The sequence below is a fragment of the Prosopis cineraria genome, unplaced genomic scaffold, assembly GCF_029017545.1.
Source record: "Prosopis cineraria cultivar Desert tree isolate PC_DT_omini unplaced genomic scaffold, ASM2901754v1 PC13, whole genome shotgun sequence".
Lineage (NCBI taxonomy): Eukaryota > Viridiplantae > Streptophyta > Magnoliopsida > Fabales > Fabaceae > Prosopis > Prosopis cineraria.
This window is the reverse complement of record NW_026555344.1, coordinates 7,479,157-7,503,794: the sequence shown is the minus strand read 5'-3', so window position 1 is coordinate 7,503,794 and position 24,638 is coordinate 7,479,157. Positions and strand designations below refer to the sequence as shown.

At 34.4% G+C, this 24,638-nt stretch overlaps 3 protein-coding genes across 4 annotated transcripts; 2 read left to right on the top strand and 1 right to left on the bottom strand.

Moving 5' to 3' along the window:
- Positions 1-59: 59 nt before the first annotated feature.
- On the top strand, positions 60-6,350 carry LOC129291630 (kinesin-like protein KIN-13B). Its single transcript, XM_054929101.1, has 12 exons — positions 60-528; positions 890-1,105; positions 1,645-1,833; positions 2,082-2,183; positions 2,714-2,791; positions 2,874-2,955; positions 3,430-3,589; positions 3,674-3,976; positions 4,455-4,673; positions 4,853-5,195; positions 5,282-5,347; positions 5,752-6,350. The coding sequence occupies exons 1-12, from the start codon at positions 364-366 to the stop codon at positions 5,929-5,931; spliced, it is 2,103 nt and encodes a 700-aa protein (XP_054785076.1). The 5' UTR covers positions 60-363; the 3' UTR covers positions 5,932-6,350.
- Positions 6,351-12,809: 6,459 nt separating this feature from the next.
- Positions 12,810-13,818, top strand: LOC129291454 (60S ribosomal protein L37-3). Its single transcript, XM_054928806.1, has 4 exons — positions 12,810-12,915; positions 13,061-13,196; positions 13,354-13,455; positions 13,556-13,818. The coding sequence occupies exons 1-4, from the start codon at positions 12,913-12,915 to the stop codon at positions 13,600-13,602; spliced, it is 288 nt and encodes a 95-aa protein (XP_054784781.1). The 5' UTR covers positions 12,810-12,912; the 3' UTR covers positions 13,603-13,818.
- Positions 13,819-15,797: 1,979 nt separating this feature from the next.
- On the bottom strand, positions 15,798-24,079 carry LOC129291384 (uncharacterized). Of its 2 annotated transcripts, XM_054928689.1 has the most exons (15): positions 23,615-24,073; positions 21,655-22,048; positions 21,380-21,557; positions 21,127-21,266; positions 19,846-21,052; positions 19,642-19,742; positions 19,378-19,522; positions 18,893-18,961; positions 18,757-18,802; positions 18,337-18,653; positions 18,023-18,102; positions 17,789-17,924; positions 17,353-17,533; positions 17,020-17,102; positions 15,798-16,124 (listed from the first exon to the last, which is right to left on the bottom strand). In XM_054928689.1, exons 1-15 carry the CDS (start codon positions 23,718-23,720, stop codon positions 15,990-15,992), a joined length of 3,318 nt encoding a protein of 1,105 aa, XP_054784664.1. In that variant the 5' UTR covers positions 23,721-24,073; the 3' UTR covers positions 15,798-15,989. The 2 variants fall into 2 exon arrangements, 1 of the variants encoding a protein (XP_054784664.1); XR_008588671.1 differs by lacking the exons at positions 15,798-16,124; positions 17,020-17,102; positions 18,023-18,102 and having other exon boundaries at positions 17,393-17,533; positions 23,615-24,079.
- Between the last annotated feature and the right edge of the window lie 559 nt (positions 24,080-24,638).

Below are 24,638 nucleotides of genomic sequence, written 5' to 3'. Positions count from 1 at the left end.
GGTCCCAGTCTCTCCTCCTCCAAGGAATTTCAAAGACTTGTCTCATTACATGATTCCTCCTGTATCTTCGGTTCTACTCTACCCAACCTTTAGCATCCACTGCAGCTCATCAGCTCCGTCCAGCTTTCTCCATTCCCCGTTTTTCTCTACTTCTCCGTTTCCATTGAGCATAATGCGCGCATTGCTGAAGCATTGTCTGTGACAATTTTGCGGATAAGCATTCCGATCGGTTTGAGGAAAAAATACTCTGATCGGAGCTGGATTTGATTTTCAGAGCTTCAGAGTGGAGTTGCTGTGATTCGATCGGATTCTAGGTCGGGTTAAAGGGAGAGATAGTAAAAGAAGGGGGAAAGGTAAAATAAGATGAACGGAGGAGGGAGGCAGGGACTGAGATCTGGTGCGACGGGGGTGCATCACCAGCGCCAGTATTCGGACAACTTTCTGAACAGCTCGTCCAATGGGAGGTGGCTCCAGTCAGCTGGCCTTCAACACCTCCAATCCTCCGGCGATCCCATTCCTCCGCTTCAGGTTCTGATCTTCAACATGTCTGTTACTGTCTCATTTCTGATTACACTGACAAGAAAATTGAGGAAAATGCAATGAAAAACTTGTTTTTTTTTTTCTGTTTCCAGTTATACCTTAATGTAAATGGATTCCCATGAACTGTGAGTCTATGACTATATCAGCTGAACTGTCTTGTTTTATCACATTTATAATCTGAAATTAACCATAGCCTTTTGCTGATAATCCGAAGTTTTTTTGGCCCTTGGAAGAAAGTCTGACTACACACAATTATGATGATGATCCGATAGTGATGCTGTCTTAAGACTTCATTTCTCTGCAATTTCAATATCTACTTGAACTTGATATATGCTTGAAATTCGACCAGGACTATAACTTCTATGGTGGAGGAGGGCAGGGAGCTAGGATGTTCAGGAATACACAAAGGAGCTTTAATGGAGTGAATGAATATTACACAGAACCGTCCACACCGCCAGGTAATCATCGGTCTTCAAGCCAGATGAAGCATGGTGAAGATTCACCCGGTGATTTCAGCCCTGGGCTGTTGGACCTGCATTCGTTTGATACCGAGCTTCTTCCTGAGGTGAATTTTCTAGAAAGGCTTCCAATGGATTTCTTTCCTTCGTGGTTCTAAAACAATCATATGCTCTCCTTCAGATAAGAATTCATGACCAATACTCACATTGCATATTTGAAGTATAACGATATTTCAAAGACTCCTGGAAATTTTTCATTTAGCCTTAGCATTGCTATCTTGCTCTAGCACTTGAAATTGTTTGTGCTAGGGACTCTTTCAAGACAAAGAAAAAAACGATTCAACTGCAAGAGCTGAGCTGATGTTTACTTCTAATGAAAGCTTCAAAAGATCCTAAACTGTTCTTGTACACCCATTAAAACCTTGTTAATAATTTATCAGGGATGTAAAGATCAGAGGTATAAATTGATTCGAGATATGATTGACAATTTGATTACTTGAAGACATCAAACATTTCGCTTTGAAGTTGTCATACAAAATATTATTTTATTTTATCATCATTATTTTGTTTCCATGTTGAATTATTGTGAGTGATTTCTCATTCTGGAAAGATAACTTAGTTGTTCTGATGATCTCTACCCTGTCAGATGCCAGTTACGAACGTGTATGATAGTAACTCCATGTATCATCCTGTTCGGAGCACATGCTTTGATGACTCTGAACCTTACGTTTCAAACAAACAGACTGGTAGAGCTCGTGCTCCGGAAAACAACCTCCTCAGAAGTATTTCTGCAGACAAAGAGAAATCTAGTTCTGTAGCTAAGATTAAAGTTGTGGTATGTTATCTCTTAAATCCAATTTACCCAGTGGTTTTCCCCTCATAATTGCTGATTTGTGTATCAATTCCTTACTTACTTGCTTGCATTAACAAATTCCTTCCAAATAACCACAAAAAAAAAAAGAACATAATAATTGCATCACCAAATTCCTTCCACTCTGAAAATTAAAGTTGGCCCTACAGCAGCAAGCATTGCTTGCATCTCAAGTCTTTTCTGACATTTGGGTGTTACTGATTTTAATGCAGGTGCGCAAAAGACCATTGAATAAGAAGGAACTAGCAAAGAATGAGGAAGATATTATAGAAACACACTCCAATTCTTTAAGAGTACATGAAACTAAACTTAAGGTGGGTGTTACAGGCAAAAGTATGAGAAGTAATATCCATAGCTGAAATGTGGTATGTTTATCCTTAACTTTGGGCAATATCTGATGATGCTATTGTAGGTAGTATGAGAGCTAGGAAGGTTGAGATTGAGCTGCCCAACATACCTGACGACTTTGAATTTTTCTCCTAATAAATCTATGATGTGTGACTTGGAAACAGTATAACTGGCATAAAGCCAGCTTCAGTTTCATGAATTTTCTTGCTTAAAATATTAAAAACTATGGGGAAAAAGGAAAGAAAAATTACATTTTTCTATACTTGTATAATTTGGGTCTCTAATGTGCTAGCTTTAAAATTTCTTATTTAAATCAAAAGCTTCTCTTATTAAAAACAAAAAGGAAAAACTAAAACAAACCAAGAGAGCTTCTTGGTTTGTAATTTTATAGGCATATTCCCTCACTAATTTGTGTTTGTAAAAAGCTTTTGGCATGATATTCTGATTATAATTAATGCTTTGTATTGGAAAATTTCAAAATTTGAATGCTTTTCAGGTTGACTTAACTCAATATGTAGAAAAGCATGAATTTGTTTTTGATGCTGTCTTGAATGAAGAGGTTACGAATGATGAGGTAACTTTATGTAATTAGATGTTCAAATGAGAACAAAATGATAATACATAGTTCTATTATGTTAACATTTCCTTCTTCTCAGGTTTATTGTGAAACAGTGGAGCCCATAGTTCCAATAATCTTTCAACGCACAAAGGCAACTTGCTTTGCTTATGGCCAAACAGGTGTTAACAGCCTCACATATCTGATTTGCTTGATGTTAAAGCGAGCTTTAGCACAATGTCATATTATGCCTATTCAAGAAATGATACTTGCACTTCATATCTTGTATCTCAATGGAATTTTCTTTTTCTTTTTAATTCCCAACAAAAAATGTTGATCATGAAAAAGTGCTTGGAAAAGAGGGCGCCTGGGTATGTTACACATAATTATTTCAGTTTTATCTCTTTTGTCTACTTTAAGCACAACTGTGCAAGTTGATGTTCTTGGGTGATATAGATATTAAGCAAGTTTTTTCATTACTCCTGCATCTACTTGATGCCAAAACAAAACATGTAATTCCTGTAAGGTAGTTTTAAATTCTACAACAGGTTTCATGTCCAGAGGAATCTGATGTTTTGCACTACTGTTGGCAATTGGCATATTGTAATCAAGTTGTATCCTAAATAAATTCAAGTCATTGTTTTCTACTTACCTAGGTAGTGGAAAAACTTACACAATGAAGCCACTTCCGCTTAAGGCATCAAGAGACATCTTGAGATTGATGCACCATACTTACAGGAACCAGGGCTTTCAGTTGTTTGTGAGTTTCTTTGAAATATATGGTGGAAAACTTTTTGATCTCCTTAATGATCGAAAGTAAGTCATTCTAACATTTCCTCCTTTTGTCATCGTCTGTAATCTCAATGTCTTCATGAGGCTTAAATAAATTTAATTCTGTAGAAAACTTTTCATGAGGGAGGATGGTAAGCAGCAAGTTTGCATTGTGGGCTTGCAAGAGTACAGGGTATCAGATGTGGAGACCATCAAGGAGTTGATTGAGAAAGGAAGTGCCACAAGAAGTACTGGCACCACAGGTGCAAATGAGGAATCTTCCCGATCACATGCAATTCTTCAGCTTGCCGTCAAGAAGTTAGTTGATGGTAGTGCTTCCAAGCCTCCCCGTGCTGTTGGCAAGCTCTCCTTCATAGATCTTGCTGGAAGTGAACGTGGAGCTGATACCACAGACAATGACAAACAGACAAGGTAGGCTTAAATGAGCTGGAAAGGGGATAAGATGAATTGGCATATCTACTTATTTATTTTACCTAAAAAGGTCACTACAATAGAGATTAACCACTTTGTTGGTTTTGGCTTTGTACTATTTCATCCCCCCCCCCCCCGGGGGGAAAAAAATTCAGTGCAATAGACATTGCTTTGAGAAATTTTAATTTTAGTACTCCAAATTTGGTCATATACTTTATTATCAACTCCAATTTCCTGGGCCCATCTATGGAGTTTGTGCTGCTACAACATGTGAACATAACAAGTGCATATAAGATTTGACATTCTGGCTGCAGATCTTGTCTTGTTAATTTTCCCCCTTGCCATCAAAAACTTTATATCTTGCTTTTTTGCACTTCGACACCAGGCAGACTTTAGTGTATAGAATATGATTCAGTTGTTTGTAAACCTCTTGACAGTTTTGTCTTTTTTGTCGGCTGTTTGAAATTTTATGATGCAGAATTGAAGGTGCTGAGATCAACAAGAGCTTACTTGCCTTGAAGGAGTGCATAAGAGCTCTAGATAACGACCAGGGACACATCCCCTTCAGAGGCAGCAAATTGACCGAAGTTTTGAGGGATTCATTTGTGGGCAACTCCCGCACTGTTATGGTTTCATGCATATCACCAAGCTCGGGTTCATGTGAACATACGCTTAACACATTAAGATATGCTGACAGGTAATTAAGATTTTTTTTTTTTTCCTTTTAATGCTGATTGTTTCCATGGTTCAGCATTTCCCTCCTTCAAATCTCCCGTCCTCCACAGGGCACACAACAGCACAATACAACTACAGCCATGCATAAGTGAGAACAGAAAAATTGATGCCTTTGCTATTACAATCTGAATGAAATTCCAGGGTGAAAAGCCTGTCGAAAGGGAGCAACCCTAAGAAGGAAGTTGTGTCTTCAAATTTCAACCCTAAAGAATCGACTACCATTCCTTTATCTGCTGTTAGTGCATCAACCTTTGAGGACCGTGCAACTGATGTGTGGCCTGAAGAAAATGAGGATGATGAATTTAGTCCGCCTGAAGAGTACTATGAGCAGGGAAAACCCTCTTGGAAGAAAAACGGAAAGATAGAATCATACAGTACCGCTGAGGACAAATTAAAGAAACCCAATAGTCAGATCAAATGGAAAGACATGCCAAAAGTTGAATCTACTACACTTTTAGATGATGATTTAAATGCCCTCCTACAGGTAAGCTCCTGAGAGAGTGGCTATTTATACAGTGAAGTCTAGAACTCATTGTTAGATAATGCTTATTTTCTCTTTTGTAATTTCAGGAAGAAGAGGACCTTGTAAATGCTCACAGGAAACAAGTAGAGGATACCATGAATATTGTCAAAGAGGTATATAAATTTGATGTCTTCAACATTTTAACTTTTAAATGTCTTGTCAAGAATGCAAATGAGCCATGTGTGTCAAACTTAGAAATTTCTGCTATAGTTGTGTAAATGTCTTTATACAAGATGGCGAGTCACCTGAAGCATGCTTCTCATCTAGTTGCGTTTCCACGGGTCTTGGATGAATATTATGACGAAAGTCTCATCTACTTGGGAAAGAACATTCCAGAGATTTGTATATTTGGCAGTTGATACCTGGTCTGGATGAATTATTATTATTATTTAAAAAAAAAAAAAAACTCAGTCATCAAGCATCAAGCCCCATGCCGCCTGTATCATTCACGGGAGAGGTGGGATCCAAGAAGTTCATCAATTGCTTATAATTATTGTTTGAATACATTTGCTTGCAGGAAATGAACCTCTTGGTTGAAGCTGATCAACCAGGGAATAAATTAGATGGTTACATAACAAGATTAAGCGCCATTCTATCTCAGAAGGCTGCTAGTATCCTGCACTTACAAAATCGTTTAGCTCACTTCCAGAAACGCTTAAAAGAGCACAGTGTTTTCGTTTCCTCTGCTGGTTATTAACATCATGTATTAAGGAAGGCGAAACTTCTGTGGTTCATGCACTTGGTTGGGAAACCATGCATTCCTGCAGTGCAGTCGGAGAAGATTACGTGAGATCTGGCATATGGCATTCTGCTAGATGATTCATAGTTATTATGCATCATAACTATTCTCCCAGGGATCAGAAGCTGAAGTCTTCACTTTTTCTTTATTCAGGATGCATGTATAAAGCTCTATATTGATGTTGGTCCAGGGTCATGAACAGATCATTTCTTATTAAATAGTTTTCTGCTTACCCTGAGGTGGATAGGTATGGAAAACTGCTACGAATTTTATTCATTCAGCTTGGAGGCACATTGTGCAGATGTAAATGCCTCCTAATCTGCTTTGTCGAAAGCCTTGCTTCACTAATAATAGATCATAATCCTTACCACGCTGAAGCCAACGTTGAGCTTAAATGTTACAGTAGAAGGAACAACTTGATAACATCCTGAACAGTTTTTTTTTTTTAATATAGAAAAAAAGGAATTAATGCACGGTCAAGCAATAAATGTGGACACTTTTTTTAAAAATGATTTAAATTTTAATTTATCACATTATAAGAAATTAGTCTTTTCTGCTAGAATAAATTTTTGATGGTAAAGATTTTAAATTATATATTACATCTGTATTTTTTCTTACAGATAAAAGATAATCTTTTTAATAGATTATAAACTTGAGTTTTGTATATAACTTAAAAGTGGGGGAGAGTGTGTTTGGATTTCTTTCGGTAGCTTTAAAAAGTTATGCTTATGCATATCCACCTTACAATAGATTCGAAATGATCCTTCCCTCCAGCGTTGTTTAAATTTATATGCATATCATACAGCTGCCGCCTGTTCGTGGTTAACGTTTCTAAAATGACATGAATGTGTCTGTCTTCTCACACACTTCAAATATATTATTAATATTTTAAATTCCATTTTAATCCTATGTTTTCTTCGTTGATGAATCACCAAGTATTCAAGCGTGCAGTAAACAAAACTATTGTAACAAAAATAAATAAATAAATAAATAAATAAAATTGCCATAGTTTGTGGGAATTCAAACCAAACGACTCAACAAACCACACAACACACAGTGGAAAAGGAAAATAGGAGGCACAACACCGTGAAATGAAACAGATTTTCATATGCACAAAAACACTAATATCAATGGCTATCCTATCAAGAGTTGGGTTCTGCTAAATGAGGAGGAACAGAGAACTCTGAGAGCATCTCCATGAAAAACTTGTCCACAACATCTAAGTAAACTGGACACTTGAGACGAGAATAGTAATGCAGTGCCTCTTCTATATCCAGTAAGTGCTCCACATCATCAACATCCATCATGTCCATTTCCTTCATCTTTTGTGCTAAAACATGAACTCGTCCTCTTCCATTTCCTCTTTCTGAACTCAGATATTCCTTTTTGTTCTTCTCTTTTCCTTTATCTTCTTCTTCAATGCGTTTCTTCACTGGACTTTGTTTCACAAAACCTGTCATGCTTTCGGTAGATTCAGCTGCATTCTCAATCTCTGGCTCGTTTGATTTCGACCCTGATAAGCCATTGTCTTCATTAATCATCTTTAACCTCTTGAGTTCAGACTGCCACTGATCATAAAACTCGTGGTAGAATTGCTCGCTGGTGTAAGTCTCGGCATTGCCACTTCTGCGAGAGAAAGGATTGAGGGAAAAGGATCTGGGTAGTTTCTGGTACTCACCAAAGAAGAAGGATTTGAAGTTTTGAATGGTTTTGTGAAAGAAAAATTTGGTCTTGCTAATGCTTTCTCTAGGAAGCATTTGTGGTTCTACTCTGAGAAGGCTAATGCTTTGCTTTTTCAAGGCTTATGTATTCTCCAAATCTGCCTTGAATCAGATTTACAGATGAAGAAGCATTCATATGGTGTAGAGCTCCTTAAAGATAGTTAAAGACAAAAGTGAATAATTCTAAAGGGGTTAATATGTCGGTCTTCTGTGTAGGTCTTCACCTTCAACTTTTTTTGTCCTTGGCCTTCTAGACTGTGTCCCAATCTTTGGGGTCCAAGACCGTAAGAAGATTTTGTCCTCTGATTTGATGATTGTTATCCTTTTTATTATAGATTTTTCAAAAAATCAATGAGGTTTCTAGTTTTAATGTTAATAATGTATTTTTTTAATGTAATTCAAATAAGTAAATTGATTGAGATACGTATGAACTTTGGCTATCATTTTCAGTGAAAGAAAAAGGAAAAAAGATGTTGAATAAATAAATAAAGCATGGGATTTTGGTGTCTAAATTATCAAGAAGTATTGTTTTGTTTTGACTATTTGCTGTTGAAAGTGAATTGTTATTGATTGAGATGCAAAGCTAAAGGTTGGGGATAAATAAAAGATTATTACAATTAGTGGCCTACTAGCTTTTTTTTTCTTTTTTTTTTTAATCAAATTTGAAACCTTGGGACCCATTAACCAAAATCTAAATGTTCCTTGTTTGATGTTATCCAAAAATAGTACTCAAAGAAAATTGCAAAGAGGCGGAAAAGGAAAGAAATTAAGGAGTGAAAATGAGTGTAACTTATACCCCACCCTTTATTCACATTGAAATGGTTTGCATATCAAAAGAATGAACTATCCTAATAAATGTCAAATTGACTTATAATAATTCTAATAAATAAAAGAATATAAGCCAAATCACTTGAACTCTTATTACATCAACAATAGACAAATTCATGAGACTCATCAACTGTAGTTGTATTCGAACCATGTCTTTATAACTGAGCAGTACGTTTTCTATTGAAGCTAGTGCCAGAACCAAATATATGTGAGGGGGTGAGAAAATTATATAGTAGGGTATAAGTTTTTATATTCTCATCCCTTTTTTTTTCCATATTTTTCACCTTATTTTTCCATATTTTTCACCCATTTGAGTCTTAAATGATGACAAATTAATTGTTCAGTGATTCCGAAACATAAAAATACTATTAAATAATTTATTAAGTATGTAATTATCCATCAATCTTTTAATTATTAAATTATTTTTTTAAAAGAATTTAAATACTTACATAAATTTTTTCCTCCCAGCGACTGGTCCAAGTTCCTGACTCTATCATTGATTGAAGCAACAAACTTTTAATATTGCCATTTTAGCGTTACAGTGTAGCATGAGATTATTGGCATATCAAAATTTAGCTGTGCCCGTAAATTCATTTTATACTCAATCCAGTAACGGACCCAGGAAAATAAATGAATGGGGGCATAATTTATACATAAATAAAAATAAAAATTTATGTAAAAACATAATTTTAAATATCTATTAAATTATATTAAGGGTATATAATTTAATAAATAAAATACTAAAAAACCCATAAAACAAGTCATTATAATGACATAAAACACTCACTTTATACAAACAATTTTTTATATCTATTAGAACCATTTTTTTTTTCAAATTTTCGTTAAATAGAATCTATATGCCTCTTTTGTATGATTGAGAATATTTTTTGCGATAAAAAAATTTTTATACAATTTTTTTCTAAATTATTACCTTTTCATTTTAAAACTATTACTATTTAAGGTCATAAAACATAAAAAATTTGAAATAATAAATTTTCTAATAGGATAAGTAAAATTTTATAAAGGAGCAATTCAAATATTTTGAAATGAGGGGGCAAATGAAAATTTTTTCAAGGGGGCAACTAAAATTATTAGGTTCATTTTAGGTAATACTTTTCATTTGGGTTGTGGGGGCAATTGCCTCCACTGTGATGAACGTCCCTGGCTCAATCTACAATGCGTTATTCTAAATTGTGAAAATGAGGTGTGAACTAAACTAACATGTATCCATGATTTGAATGAAAAAGAAAATTAGATATGAAAGAATATTAAGAGAGAAAGCTCCTAAAAATTAGAAGTTTTTCTTTCTATTATTTTCTCTTTTGTATTTTCTTCTGATTTTCTCTCCAATCAAAACCAAAACATAAAGTATTTATAAACTCTGACATAAAGATAAACATTTGATCCTGAAAATGTGTGCGCTCACGCGGGAACATAGGTGAATGAATGGTCCCTTATCATGCAGTGAAGTTGACACTTAACTCATGCAAAGTGAATTGGGCCAAACCAAAAAAGTAAAAAAAAAAAAGCATTTTTTTTTTTATTTGGCATCCAATCATTTTGGATATGCTAAATTTATTATTTGTTCAATCCACTTTAAACTAATCTAAATTCTCATTTAGGTGGGCCTTCTTTGAGGGGATTTAGTGGGTATCACTAACGAGACATATTTTACATGCTTAACTGTACTGCTACATATTTTGGATCCAAACACGACCCTAACCACTAAGACACTTTCATCTCCACCTACCTGGGTCTTGGTTTAAAGGAAAATTAGAAATATATGTTCTTTCTTGTGCAATAATGCACAAAAAAGATCGATGTTAATTAAAGTACCAATTTTGCCAAATTCTACCTTTGAAAAGCAATGTGTATAATTATTATAACAATTAATTTAAGCAAGCAACTTAATTGACTAATTGATTTAAAATACATGACTTAAGTTATTCCAGCCTGCTTCGGCTACAAAAAAAAAGTTATTTGATTGTATTATATAAAATTAGTGTTGGATTTAGATTTATATAATATATTTGAATTAAATTAAATTAAATTAAAAGATAAAAGTAAAAAGAAAAAACATCAGTTGTTATGAATCTGTAGAATTGCTTGTTAGTGCAGATTAAGAATACCACTGGTAAATTTTTAAAAATATTAGATATGATCCATATTTGTAACTTGAACAAATAAAATACATCTTAAATATAATTATATTTAATAAAACAATACAATAAAAAAATACACCATATCAACAATATACAATAGCACAAGCAAGGACATTCAAATATCAATTACAAATTCTTAGTAGAGATGTTATAGCTTCCTACGGTGTTCTAGAATATTATTGTTATTTTTTTATAACAAGGAATATTATTATTTAATTAGCAAGTATAAATAACATTATTTGCTGAACTTTCAAGTTTGGCACAAGAAACAACCAATATTTTAACCCTTACCAAAATATTAATTTTTATATATTTTCATTTAAATTTTAAATTTTTGGTTTCAAATCCGACAATGATCTTGTTTTTTTGTTATCTATTCCAAAAATTAAGTAAATTTATAATTGATTAGATGTACTTTTCGTACTAAAAATCATATTATCTTAATTCATAACAAAAATTTGAGTGGATCAAATCATGAAACCTCAGTAAGGTCAAAACATACCTCTAGACTCAAAAAACACTTATCATTATATTTATAAATTGCTCACTAATAAGATTTACATTGATTTCAAGATTTGATCCTACAATCTTGTAAGTTATAACCAACTCCTTATCAACTAAATAAACATTTTATTAGTGACAAAATATTGATTTTAATCTTACTAAATCTTATGTTCATCAAGTATCATTGTTCAAGATTGGCTTTATATGAGTGAAACTTCTATTTAATTAGAAATTATTATTTACATTATTCTTTGATAATTTAAAATTGGAAAATTAAATATGAGAAGATATGCATCTTTTAACTCCTCTTTTAGGTTACATCTCTAAATATCTAAGCTATTATCCTAATTAATTACCAAACCTAACTTCTAAATAAAGTTAGTAATATGGGTCAGCCCGTAAAGGCCACAACGAGTTACAAACTCGACAGGGCAGGTTGATATAATTCGTGTCTTATGCAAGTTGTATTTCTACTAACTTTATAGATTAACAGGCCAATTCATTAATAAAAAATATTTTTTATATACATTTTTTTAGTTTTAAAAATTACAAATTCATTGCTTTTCAAGACTATGTTATTTTGATAGTTTTCTTGTCTCTGTTGTTGGATTTTGTAGATGTGTGGATGGTTTCTGAGGAGTGTTCCCTGAATATTTTAATACTTTAATTCAATCAATATATTATCTATTTTTTTTTTTTTGGGCCAGGAGATGCTATGTACATATTTCATTCAACTATATTACAGACAGAATGATAGCTGGCAAGGGGAGTAACCTCGTGTCCAAATAAGCATTAAACATCTGTGATATCATTTTAAACGGACGCTTTCATCTCCTCTTACCCTCTCCTCACGTTCCCCGCCTCTAGATTTTTTTTTTTTTTTAACCACATACCCCACTTTTAGATTTAATCTTCAATGGTTGCATTGCAATTTGATATCTTATTGAACAGTTCTTATAATATTAAATAAAAAAAAAAAAACGTGGTCACTGGAGAGAGGACCTGTGACTTGCGACTTGCTGGGTGATGCTGAACAACAAGACGAGCGAGCGAGAAGGAGTCAAGGACGCAACGCAAGCGCCAGAGCGAGGGCTTGAGAATTGAGAGAGCAATCATGTGATTTTTGCCCTTTTTTTTCTTTATAATATGCGATCTAACCTACCAATTCATGAGTTAGCTCATTATGAGTTCAAGCTATGTGAAACATGTCGTAATTGTAATCCTTTTTTTCCAATCCAACACACCTTTTTTTGCAAATTCAGCATGTGAGAGCTCATATTATTAGCCCTACTTTTAAAGTATAGAATCACAAGAAAGGAAATCAAGATACAAAATTGCACGAAGAACATCGAAACTAACTATACCTTGATGCATATAATGAAAATATATTTTCAAAGAAACTAAAAGATCACATTTTATACTAAAGTTACATAGTTTCAAGACATTTTACCCATTTTTTCCTGAAAGCTATTGGATAAAAGACAGTGGTTTTGAGCCATTCACTGAGTCCATACTGTAAATGGCATTACAAAAGCCCAATAAGGAAAGTTAATGACGGCCTTGTTGGGCTTATGAATTGAGCCCATGGGCTTTGACCTAATGAGCACTTCACCTCGGAACTCAACCCTAAACCTTGTTTTTAATGCGGCTCGTATAAAGCAACGGCGCTTCTCCATCTTCTATACTTCCTCGTCTGAAGCTGAATCTAGGGTTTCTGGTTGACAATGGTACCCTCTTTCGTTCCCTCTCTCCCTCTCAGTCTCTCACTCGATATCGATGTTCAATGAACAAAATGCCTGTGCCTTTCTTGAAGGCGTTCTTTTTTATGCTGAATTGGGACTCTGATTTTGCGGTGCCTTTAATGTAACGCAGGGGAAGGGAACAGGAAGCTTTGGTAAGAGGAGGAATAAGACCCACACTCTCTGTGTGAGGTGTGGCCGTCGAAGCTTTCACCTCCAGAAGAGTCGCTGTGCGGCATGTGCTTTCCCTGCTGCTCGCAAGAGAAAATGTAGGTCTTCTTTCGGATTTCATGGATCGGTTGGCCTGTTTAACGAGATGATATTTGTTTTATTTCAGATATAATATTGGATTTGAATTGCGATTTCGGCGTTGATAGTCAATTTGATTTGTTTTTGGGTATTAATTCTGTCGATTACGATTCGCAGACAACTGGAGTGTCAAGGCAATCCGCAGAAAGACCACAGGAACTGGTAGGATGAGGTACTTGCGTAATGTGCCTCGCAGGTTCAAGAGCGGTTTCAGAGAGGGTATGTAACGGCATATCTAAATATCCTGTGATGAAATGTTTGATTGGTTATTCATTATTATTTTTATTACTTATATGTTCTTTGGGCCATTTTGATTCAGGTACTCAAGCCGCACCCAGGAAGAAGGGAGCAGCTGCCACAGCTTAAGTCTCTGGTAGATCGTTGTTTTCTAAATCTTGGTAATGAATTATAGGTTTTTGAGGTTTTTACTGTGGGGGCAAGCACTTGGACAATTATTAACAGTTTTTATGGCCTCGTTGCATCTGTCATTTTTGTATCGAGTAATATGTAGTTCCTTTAATTCAAATGAGAAGACTGTAAGACCTTTTGGTTTTTCACTGAGAGTTTGTGTTTTGTTTTTCATTTATTGGCTCAAGGGAAATCTCATGATAATTCGAAGCATTCACCAAGATGTTTAGTACTTAGTAAACTTGTGATTAATTGAAGTATGGTGGCCGAGTAACCTTTTTTATTTTTTATTTTTTTGCGATGTCATGCATTTTACTGGACATTCTATCATCCGTGCTTGTTTAGTGTGGTTTGCTTGCCAGTATAAGATGAATGATTTGCTGATTCCAAAACCATTTTACTGATTTACAAGGCAGCACCTTTTTCTTGGCTTGAAACTTGATTGCAGCCTGTGACTTATTGGGTATCTTAACACCATAAGTGGTAGGAGTAATAACTATTGGATGCTTGGGTAGATTTGCTTTTATAATTCTATCGTTGAATATTTATTGGGCCAATTTTTTGCATAACCCTGGTGATGTGGAGGTAGCCTGTGTAATCAACGCTCACTTTTTTTTTCAAACAGCCCCCTGTTATGTTATAACCAGAATCATTCACTGATGCAATGTAATATGATCTAAAAGTTAGAAGGTTATCTGCAAATAATGTTTGTGGATATCTGCACAAAAAATAAAGTTCAAGAGAATGATTCAGTAACATGTCATGTTTTGCTAGTGAACTGATGATGGATTATTTGAACGCTGCATATGGGTTTCAAACTTCAAAACTGGCCTTGCGTTTTAGTTGTATGACCGTGTCTTACGCGTATTAGAACAATTTATTTTTATAATAAAGAATGAAGCGCAGAATTAACGATAATAAATGATATGCAGGGATCTCGTTGCTTTCCCTGAGCTGAGAGTTCCTGTAGAAACATTTGCATTTTGTTTGGGATGCGCCTTTCCTGTCTACAGCTCTTGTTTCTCCCCCCCCCCCGGGGCAAAAAAAAAATGGTATCATGGTTCTAGCGTGGGTTGAAATTTATGTTGTATCGTGAAATGAGATATTTTACTTTATTTACTTTGTCTGATTTTTTTTTTTAAATGAACAGCTATTCAAGTCTGTTATTATTCAAAATATTTGTCACGTTGATTTTGTCTTTTTAATTATTTTTGGGTTAAATGACAAATTTATTCCAAAACTTTTCTTCTAGTTACTTTCAGGCATGTTTGGTATTCTTAAATTTTAGTTGGTATATCTTTCAAAAAGAATGCAATGTGGCCGTTGAAAAAAAAAAAATCAAACATCAAATGTAATTTCGTTAACCCACTTCACAAGTCACTTTTAGTCTTTTCATTTGATTAACTTGCTAAAAATTAAAATCTTTGTAAAACGAACCAATATTAAACAAGGGTAATATGGGGGAAAAATGTAATCAATATTCCATATGGTTTTCTTATAAAATGGATAAAAAAAATACCAATCCAAATGCCTTTTCATTCAAGGACGCAAAGAAATAAATTAATTTTGATTTAATGACAATCTGGATTGGATCTGTATTTGAATTTGGATAAATATCTATTTGGATACATGATCCATTGAATTGAATCAAATGAATTCATTTTCTTATTAGAATTCTTCTATAATTTTAAGTGTTTTATTCTAGTTATTTGAAATTTTAACCATTCAAATTGTTCTCTTTTTTTGGGTATTTTCTGCTAGCACCTTTATTATAATTATTTTTTAAATAAACTAATCACTTTTAATTTTTTATTATCACCTTCAATCTCTGATCGTCTCTTACTTTTTAAAAATGTTTACATAATCTAAATAAATAATTTTAAATATATAAATTTTCATAAATTTGAAATTTTATGTTCAAAATCCAAATTTAAACATCAAGGCTTTCATGCCACCCAAGAATTTATGGCATTTTCAGTTTCGGGGAGTGAGCTTTGACATCCAGCAATATTTGCCATCAAATGTTGCCATTTTAATAAGGAAAATAGCTCGGTTTATCTAAAATTTTGAATATTTAAATAATTATCAATATAAAATATAAAAACAGATACTATTCAAGTTGGGACATAAAAAAGATCATTAAAAAAATACTATAAAAAAGAGATGAAATAATCGCATTGCTATGAAAATTTACAAAATAGTTCCGTTGCGAAGCCAAAATTAATGGATGGCCCAGCAGGTTGCGGAGACAAATGGGGCAAGCAGAACTTGAGCAATACGCCAAATGTAGAAAACATTGCATCGGTAACAATGTTTCTCTGGAGCTAAATCGGAATTAATCATCTTCACTTAGACTTAAACTCACCAAATTTGTGTTTCTCTTCATCAAGCTGCTTGAAGGCGTATTCTAGTTCTGGAAATGCCGATAACATAAGTAACTCGAGAAGGTCATAAGCCAGCTGCTTCAAGCATACAGATGACTGTGACAAGGTAATCAATTCATTAAATTGCAATCAAGCTAAATTATGATAAAACGAATGGCAATAATAATTTTCTCCAGTCAGTAGAGAGAGGTTTTATTTACGATAGAGCAACATGATAAGATTGCTATTCTTAACTTTATTCGACAACAGATCAGTACGTTGATTATGTAATTAATGTTCCCATATTAAAACATAAAAATAAAGCAACAAACATTTAAATAATAATCTACCAGGAGCACTCAGTTAACCAGAATAATTGGGACACTCAGCTGCAAGTGCAGAGTAAAAGAGCATAGATCTAATCACAGGAATACATGCCTAGAAAACAGATAATCATGATCCAAGTGATTAAGGGCTTGTTTGATTTTTGTTCTCACTTTTTAAAAAATTTGTAAATCAATTTTTAAAATGTTTTTCAAAACAAAACAAAATAAAAAAATCTGCTTAGTTATTTTAATTTTAAAATAATTTTAGAATTAAAAAAAATCAGCCGATAATAATAGTAGCCTTTTGCTAATGATAGTGGCTTATGATAATAATTAGTGAAAATAACTATAATTATCTTGAAAAACTAGAAAAATACAACAAACACAATTTAAGATGTTTCTATTAAAAAAAAGAGAGAGAACATTTTTGGAAACAATTAAACCAAAAAAACACTTATCTAAATGTTTTTTAAATTTTTTTATTTTCAAAAACAGAAAACAAACAAGCCCTAAAAGTGCAACGTTCATAGGAAAGATTGAAACTAATGTAGGATAAATAAAACAGAGACTATAGGTTGATGTCACCCAAAAGTACAATGTTAAAGTTAGAATTACTAACAACACTGCAGAAACAAATATTCTCGTCGGAGAACATAAAAACATCAAACATTTAAGGAAGGCATTACCTGTAGAAAAAAATAGAGATCCCTAGCACACTGTTCATACTCCTTGCGACCAACAAGACCGACAATTGTTAATGGTGCATGATCTGCATGCAAGTAGCAAGCGAGAGCAGGAAAGAATCAGACACTCAAAAGTGTAATCAAGACCACTTTATTTTAATTAGAGTTATGTGGTCTCTTAAAAAAGTAATTAAGGACAACTTTGAATGCTTAGGATTGTCTATAATTACGTTCTTCCAGATGATTAGAGAGACAGGATCATCATTAATACTTAAACTAATTTGCTTTGCTGTGCAATCTACAGACTTAAATAATGAACAGGATGACATTCATCACCTATCATTAGCGAATATACAAACTTGGCACGTCGATCTGCCTCCCGTTGCTTGTCCTCGTCCATCCTTGGAGAAGATGCTGCTGGACATTGTTGGCCAGGAGGTAAATTCTGGGATGAGCTTGGGGGTGGTGGCCTTCGTTTTGGATGTTTGGTTAAGAATATTCCATCAGGCCACAGTATCTACAGAAGTAGCACAATTCTCGCATCAGCATATCATGTATTTATCAAGGCATTGTACACTAAGTACATTGCTCCTTTCATGTTTGTCAAAGAGCTCAATTATAGCCCAGAAACGTCATCAGGGTTGCATGTACATTATACGAAGTAAATGCTACAAGACGTAGAAGTTCAGAAATTTATCAAAGCTAATGGATATTAAATGGTAAGTTTCCGGAACATCACAAATTCTAAAACTTAAGCAGGTCATAAAATTACATGTTCAATTCGGCTGATCCCAGAAGCGACCACAGATCCCTTGCGCAGAAGCTGGATTTTCTCTATCAACCAATCATCAAAGGCATCACCCATTCCTAATTGAAGAATCTGTTTGGCTACCCAAAAAGCCTTCCGCCTGCGTTGAATACAAGCTAAAAATTATAAGCTAAACTGAGCTTATAGACCTCAACCAAAATTTTACATTTACAATAACAAAATGATTTAAAAAGCTACCTAATCCAGCCACCATCATGAACCTGGAAGATAACATCAACCAGATCCAATATGGGTACACTCAAATTTGGAGGCACCCACTGCACCAAAGAATTCCATATTATCAATATCAGCGGCCATCATGATTAACACATGTAATAAATGTTCTAAAAAGAAACAGATCAACGATTGAATATTAACTTTCACTGCAGATAACAGAATGCCTGGGCCAAAAGAAAAAAAGGTGACAGAATATCTATACTTCATCTATTCCTAAAACTAGAGAACATATATTAAGTGACATCTAGAGAAGACTTGAGTTATCTTGGGACCACCTCAGTAGGAATAGTATCAGATGAGGTATCGTGGAGCAGATTAGGTTCCTTGTCTGAACCATTCAGCTTGCTTCCATTCACTGTCTTCTGTAAGTTCTTCGGAGATGGTGCATTCTTTGACGCTTTAATATCCGCATTAATGCTAGAATTTTCTTTTGACCTTAGTCCATTAGCCATATGATTATTTCTTGCTCGTAAAACAGCCTCCTTATGTTCTGTGTTTTCGTTTTCTCCCCTTGAGGGCAAGGGACCATTTGCAGATGTGGACAGATTAGAAGCTCTTTCAGTCTTTTCAGATGGCTTGTCTTCCAGGTCAACTAGGATAGATTTTAATTAACAAAGAAATGCAAGACAAGTCAAAAAAGAGCAGGGGAAAATGAAATTGTTGCCATACAACACTGTCCATCAAACATGAGTCACCTGACAATGTTTCAATGATCGAAAATGAATTTGTGAATATGTAAGTCTGCAACATAACGCATAGTAATAAGGGATAAGCCAAGAAAAACAAAACCATTAGGCAACACGAAGTTGAAATGTGGGACAAGAATTGGACCTGCGAATCAACACAGAGAAAGTCCCACACTTCAATTGATCCTGAAACTGTTGGAAGCTGCATGAGGTTCTGAAGAAAAACAAACATGCATCAACAAAAATATTGAAAAAACGGAAGTGCATCATTACCAGACACAAAAATAACACTATACAATACATGCAGAGAAAGCAATATCTTAAAACAGAGGTTCACTCACTTAACATCTATACTAGTGGAACTAATACACTGATATTCCATTTTTAAGACAGTTCTGAAACCAATTAATTTATTCTTCTTTAATCAAAATGAATAAATTGGTTGAGGATGAAACCAACATTTGATTGTTTAAGAAATAATGGGCACTCCAATAAAGGAGCAAATAGAAGGAATTTGTTCTAAATGTCATTCAACATATCTTAAGTTTATACTATACACTGTATTATCATGATATATTGCGGCTGGATGGGTAATGGGAGGAACAAAGAAATGTCAGTTAAGTTGCTAACCTTTAGATATTTGTCCAGCAATTTACACCGCTCTTGAATGATAGGCACATCTAAACCTGTTGACAAAAAATGCTTTGGAGGCAAATGAAGATCATATTCAGGAAACTCTTTCAAACGTCTATGTAACTCCTCAAAATGACGAAACCTGGGGAATTAAAAATAAACCTCAGTCACACATGTCTGGAGAATACAAGAAGATGACAAGATATTGACAAAATAGAATTAAAAACACATTGTTTAAGAGAACAAACAAAGGCTTATCACCTTCTTTTAATTGACCAGCTGTTATTATTTACATCTGTAACAGATATGGAATAAACAGCAAACGTCCTTGAGTCACTCTTCACAATATTTGCACCTAAGACCTGCATCAGGGAATCAACTTACCATTTTTCACACACAAACATATCCGAATAAAAACTGAAGTTTCACATATCGAGGGAGTTACGGAGCATAATGAAAGTGTACCTCACATCTCAGCTTAAAAAAGGAATCTGTTGCCAAGGAACTTTTCAGGGAATTAACAGAAGATTCTGATTTACAAATAAATGATGTGGAAGAAGAAGCAGCTGCTCCACTGTGAATTCTAACTAAATTTTCAGGATCAGCCTCATCACTGGAGTCTTCAGAGCTTGTGTGTTTTTTCATAGAACTAAGTATGTCTTGTCCATCACCAAATAAAATGCTAGTTCTCTCTACTTCCTGCCAAGTATGTGTGTTATGACCACTTGGCCTGGACCTTTTCCAGCCAGATTGAGTTCTTGGTAGCCTCTGATAGTGAGAATGCCTCTTTTTCATTTTCTTGCTACGGCCATCAAAATTTTCAAGTGGGTGATGAATATGAGAAACTGCCTGATTTCTGTTACTCTTTCCATCCCATACTTTAGTTACAGGGGAGTCAAGACCAGTTATAGTTTCATCATCTTCTGAGTCATAAGAAGTAGTGCTACCTGAATCAACTTTCTGCACATTCATGTATTCATGCCCATCATTTTGATATGATGTAACAGAAGGGCATGTTGATCCATTCATGTCAGCCTGAAATATTCTGTTTTCTCCTCTGTATTGAGTGTTGTGTCTAGAATCAACATTGATGCCCTTGGATAGATTAAGTTTAGAAGAAGTCTCCTTTTCTTTTGGTCCAGATAAAGCCTTTACAGGACCCACTGTTAGGGATTTTCCAGCCACAGAATTATGCGGTAATTGCTCATTTGATTGATTCCCTTCTTCCATATTCTTATAATTTTTTCCTTTTGCCCAAAGGTTATCAAAATGCTCTGGAGCAAGGGCTTCAGTCTTTCTGCGAGATAATTGATCTAGGATCTCACCCCACTCTCCTCCTGAGCGATGACGCTCAATACCTAGATCCTCACTAGTTTGGGACTTTGCAGGCAATGAGCTCCATGTACGTGATGATTGAGCATTAATTGAAAGCAATGGGTCTTTTGAAAATTTATCACTGGCATTATCTTCTGCAGATGACTGTGTTTTTTTGGAGGTACCATTTCTTAGCTGCACAAGCTCCACACCAGTAACAGAAGGATCTAAAGAGAAGTGGTCAGATGAAATTGACAACCCTTCTTCTTTTGAGTGAGATGCCTCTTGAACTGCAGTAGTCCCTTTATTAACCTTGGTCATATTGATTACTACAGATTCAATTCTTTCATTAATAAATCTGCCAGAAGAAATTAGGGGAAATAAGAATAACAAAATACATGAAAAAGAAGCAAAATGACTCTAAATGGATACCTTGGACTGGCTAAGTTCAGGACAGGTCGCATTACTGCACATGACAGAAGCTCCCTTACAGTACATCGAAAGTAAGAGCATTGCAAGTCCTCTGGCTTGAAGGTGACAGACATAAGAGCATCCATCAGATGCTGCAGAACCTGCTCATTAACAATGCACAAAGCATAATCCCCAAACCTTGGAAAGAAAAAAAAAACAAGCCTATAGCCTAATAGCAAAGAGTAATTATTAATAAAACAATGAAATTCAAAACCTTATGTTCAGCCTCAGCAGAAAATAAAGCTGGATGCAATTTGTTCTCAGAAGCCAAGGCAAGTTTTATTTCAGCATCACGACCTTCAAATGTAACTGAACCTGAAAGTTGCTTTTCAATCTTTGCTTGGGTAACACGATACAGCTCCAAATGTGTGCAGATGAGATGAATAAGATCCCTGAACCATAAAAGAAAAATTAACACCCCAGTTTGTCAACTTATGACCTAACTAACAATAGAGTGAAATCAAGATTCAAGAGCAAAAAATAAAGCACCTTATCAAAAGATCAATCAGATTTATATTCTTCAAGCGTCCTGATATTTCCCCAATAACACCATTTAAAGTTTGCACTAACTCCTCTGGACCCTCTTTGTCTGGTGTCAAGCGAGAATACCACAGGTCTGTCACCCACTCAGAAACAAGATGTCTTGTGAAGTGGTCTATTGCCTCCTCAACAATAGGAGAATTAACTTTCACTCTCCAATCAGACTTTGCAACAGATTTAGAAAATTCAGGAGGTTTCTTTAGAGACTGATCGCAGGTGGAGCCTGGCTTATTGTTGTATGCAGCAGCTTTTCTCTTCATATCAAAATCAAGTGATAAATAACGGAGGACGATAATTAAGGAAGCTGCAGCAGGTAAGTTGACCCAAACTGAGGAACTCGTCACTGAAATGAAAGATGGGGAAATAAATCAAATACCCAGGACAAGATATGAAAATATAATCTCAAGCATGTAGGACACACTTGAAACATTTTAAGTCTAACCTAAATGGGCACTTAATATAAGTCGAAAAAGATACCAATCAAGTAAACAATACAAGAGTTTAAAATCCAGATATTAAGGCTAATCTCAAACTTTATTCCAAAACTGAGGTTGCAGACGCCTATTCCAAGTACATTGTTTGATCATATTATTTATACTTAGTCCACTCAACCTATAAAATAGTCTGCTAATCAAGCAATGCACTGAAGAAAAGAAAATATATAACCAGAAGAGAGTTGTGCTTTGTTTAGTTCAGTTCCAAATCAAACCTCAGTAAGTGCACGAGAGGATAGGTTAACTCACACAAGCAAGAGACAACGAGAAAACTAGAACATAATAGGAAATGGACTTTTCAATGTGTCAAGAAAATTAAGTTAGAATGATAAAAAGGAAAAAAAAAGATTATTCACTTCAAATATTAGTACGTGATTTCTTTTTGATAATGAGTACATCCATTTTTTATAGGGAAGAAGGAGTCAGCAAACATTAAGATTTTGAATCACTTAATCACTTGATGTGATATCTCGTCTTAAACTCACTCCATTCATTATACCTTTTTTTCTCAAAGAACCGGTACCAAAAACCTTACTTGTAAACCTTCTACTTGCTCAATACTAAACTATACTATGAAGACATACACAGGGAATAAAATGAAGACCCCCAAAGGCATCGGAGTTGATAAGTAACATATTACCAACCTGAACAAAGAAGAAAGTAGGGATCCTTAAAGTTGAAAATAGATCCCAGAATTGCCAACATGGCTATCTACTCTTGGATTGTGAGTAAATGGAGTAACTCAACTAAATTATTTCTGTATTCTACAAACTAAGCACGCAAATCCCTAGTTGAGCAACGATGTTAATAACTAGAGAAGCGTTCGCTGCTAGCTTTCTTAGAGCAACAAGTGGGAGAATTGAACGCAAGCAGAACATTTTCCAAAGAAAACCTTTCATTATAACCCCTAGAAAGGAAAGTCGTACACCTTGATCGTGGACCAAATCGTGTATTCACACCTTATACACGTAGAAAGTTTTTTTATTAACCGAGGAGAAACAGTAAGTAACGATAAGGCCATGATTTTGCATATTGAATTCATCGTTTATTAGAGTAGTTTCCCCAGCGCGATTCCAATAAAATGCGGCTGCCCAATGTAGTATTTAACTCACGATAAATGCCATCAAAATGATCCTATTGTTATTTGCACAGTAGGAATGTAATGACTAATATTGATCTTGAAAACGATAAAGAGGCCGTTAAAAGGATGCCCAAACTAAACGAACAACACAGAGCAAGATGCATACCCAAGTGGCTGCTCTCAGTTTGAATTAATAAAAAAAGCAATCTACGAAATAATAAAAATAGAAACATAGCCAGGAGGAACAAAAACGCAGATGACCGATTTATGCCCAGCTGAACTAGAAGGAATCATAGTTTCAAATAATTAAACCAAATCAATAACAGAAACTTACACGACATGAGATATGACAGTCCTACGACGCATATGACCAGGAAGACAATCCGTTTCTTCGCTTCATCGACGAGGTCCCTCACGGTAGCCCGATTCGCCGTGCTCATTTCCGAGCCTATCTCACTCCACAATGGAAGATTAAGTCAAATCAATGCAAATGCCCTATTTTTGGCTCTGCCTCATTAGTAAATGCCGTAGAAGACACAAATTGAACGTTCCCGTGAACAGGATCGTGCAGTGAGTAGATATTTCAAAAGCAATTCGATTAAAAACACCGATATATTTGGAGTTCAGAGGGAGGAAAATCAAAGAATTAGAAGAGGCAAGAGAAGGATGAGTCGAAGAGATTCAGCGCCAAAGAGCATTAGGTTTTGTTCCCGTGTTGGTAATAAGATTGCGTTTATTCATGAGGATATGGTGGTTATGAGCAAATTTTCTCAGTTTCTTCTGTTAGTTTCTTTTGGAACGGGCAATTTTCAGTTCACCTGCAGGGTCCTTCGCTACCTTTCTCATTTTCTTTGCAGGTTAAATTTGAAAAAAAAAATAGGTCAAATTATTTATTTCATTTTCAAATTCACTTTTTTAATTAGAGATAAAATAAATTTTAATTATTTTAGTTTATTTCAATTATCAATTTGCTATATCAGGTTTAATTTTTATTAATTTAATTTTTATTATTTGAAAATAAAATCACATTGTTAAAATTTGTTGATAAAAAAAATAAAATATTGATAGCAATCATGTAAATTAATGAAAATAAGTATAATTATTTAAGTAGAAAAAAATAGACTATAAAATTTAAAGAGAAAAAGAGAGAACAAAACATAATGAAAGGGAATTTATTGATTAAAATTATCAATATACTTTAAAATTATTTGAAGAATCAAATTGTGTTTTAAAATTTAAAAGATTTTCATGATAATTAAAAAAAATAGGGGATCAAATCAATAAAAATTATACTTAAGGGATCAAATTGATAATTGAGGCATTCTTGAAGGACTTAAAGTTTCATTATCCTTTCTTAA

Excerpts from the sequence above, each read along its gene's own strand:
- LOC129291454 (XM_054928806.1), top strand. Across the intron at positions 13,197-13,353 it reads TGCTGCTCGCAAGAGAAAAT|ACAACTGGAGTGTCAAGGCA; the intron begins GTAGGTCTTCTT and ends TACGATTCGCAG. Across the intron at positions 13,456-13,555 it reads CAAGAGCGGTTTCAGAGAGG|GTACTCAAGCCGCACCCAGG; the intron begins GTATGTAACGGC and ends ATTTTGATTCAG.
- LOC129291630 (XM_054929101.1), top strand. The coding sequence starts at position 364 with ATGAACGGAGGAGGGAGGCAGGGACTGAGATCTGGTGCGACGGGGGTG. Across the intron at positions 2,184-2,713 it reads TACATGAAACTAAACTTAAG|GTTGACTTAACTCAATATGT; the intron begins GTGGGTGTTACA and ends AATGCTTTTCAG. Across the intron at positions 4,674-4,852 it reads ACATTAAGATATGCTGACAG|GGTGAAAAGCCTGTCGAAAG; the intron begins GTAATTAAGATT and ends ATGAAATTCCAG.
- LOC129291384 (XM_054928689.1), bottom strand. The coding sequence starts at position 23,720 with ATGAGCACGGCGAATCGGGCTACCGTGAGGGACCTCGTCGATGAAGCG. Across the intron at positions 22,049-23,614 it reads ACTGTCATATCTCATGTCGT|TGACGAGTTCCTCAGTTTGG; the intron begins GTAAGTTTCTGT and ends CTTTCATTTCAG. Across the intron at positions 17,103-17,352 it reads TGTATATTCGCTAATGATAG|ATCATGCACCATTAACAATT; the intron begins GTGATGAATGTC and ends ACTTGCATGCAG.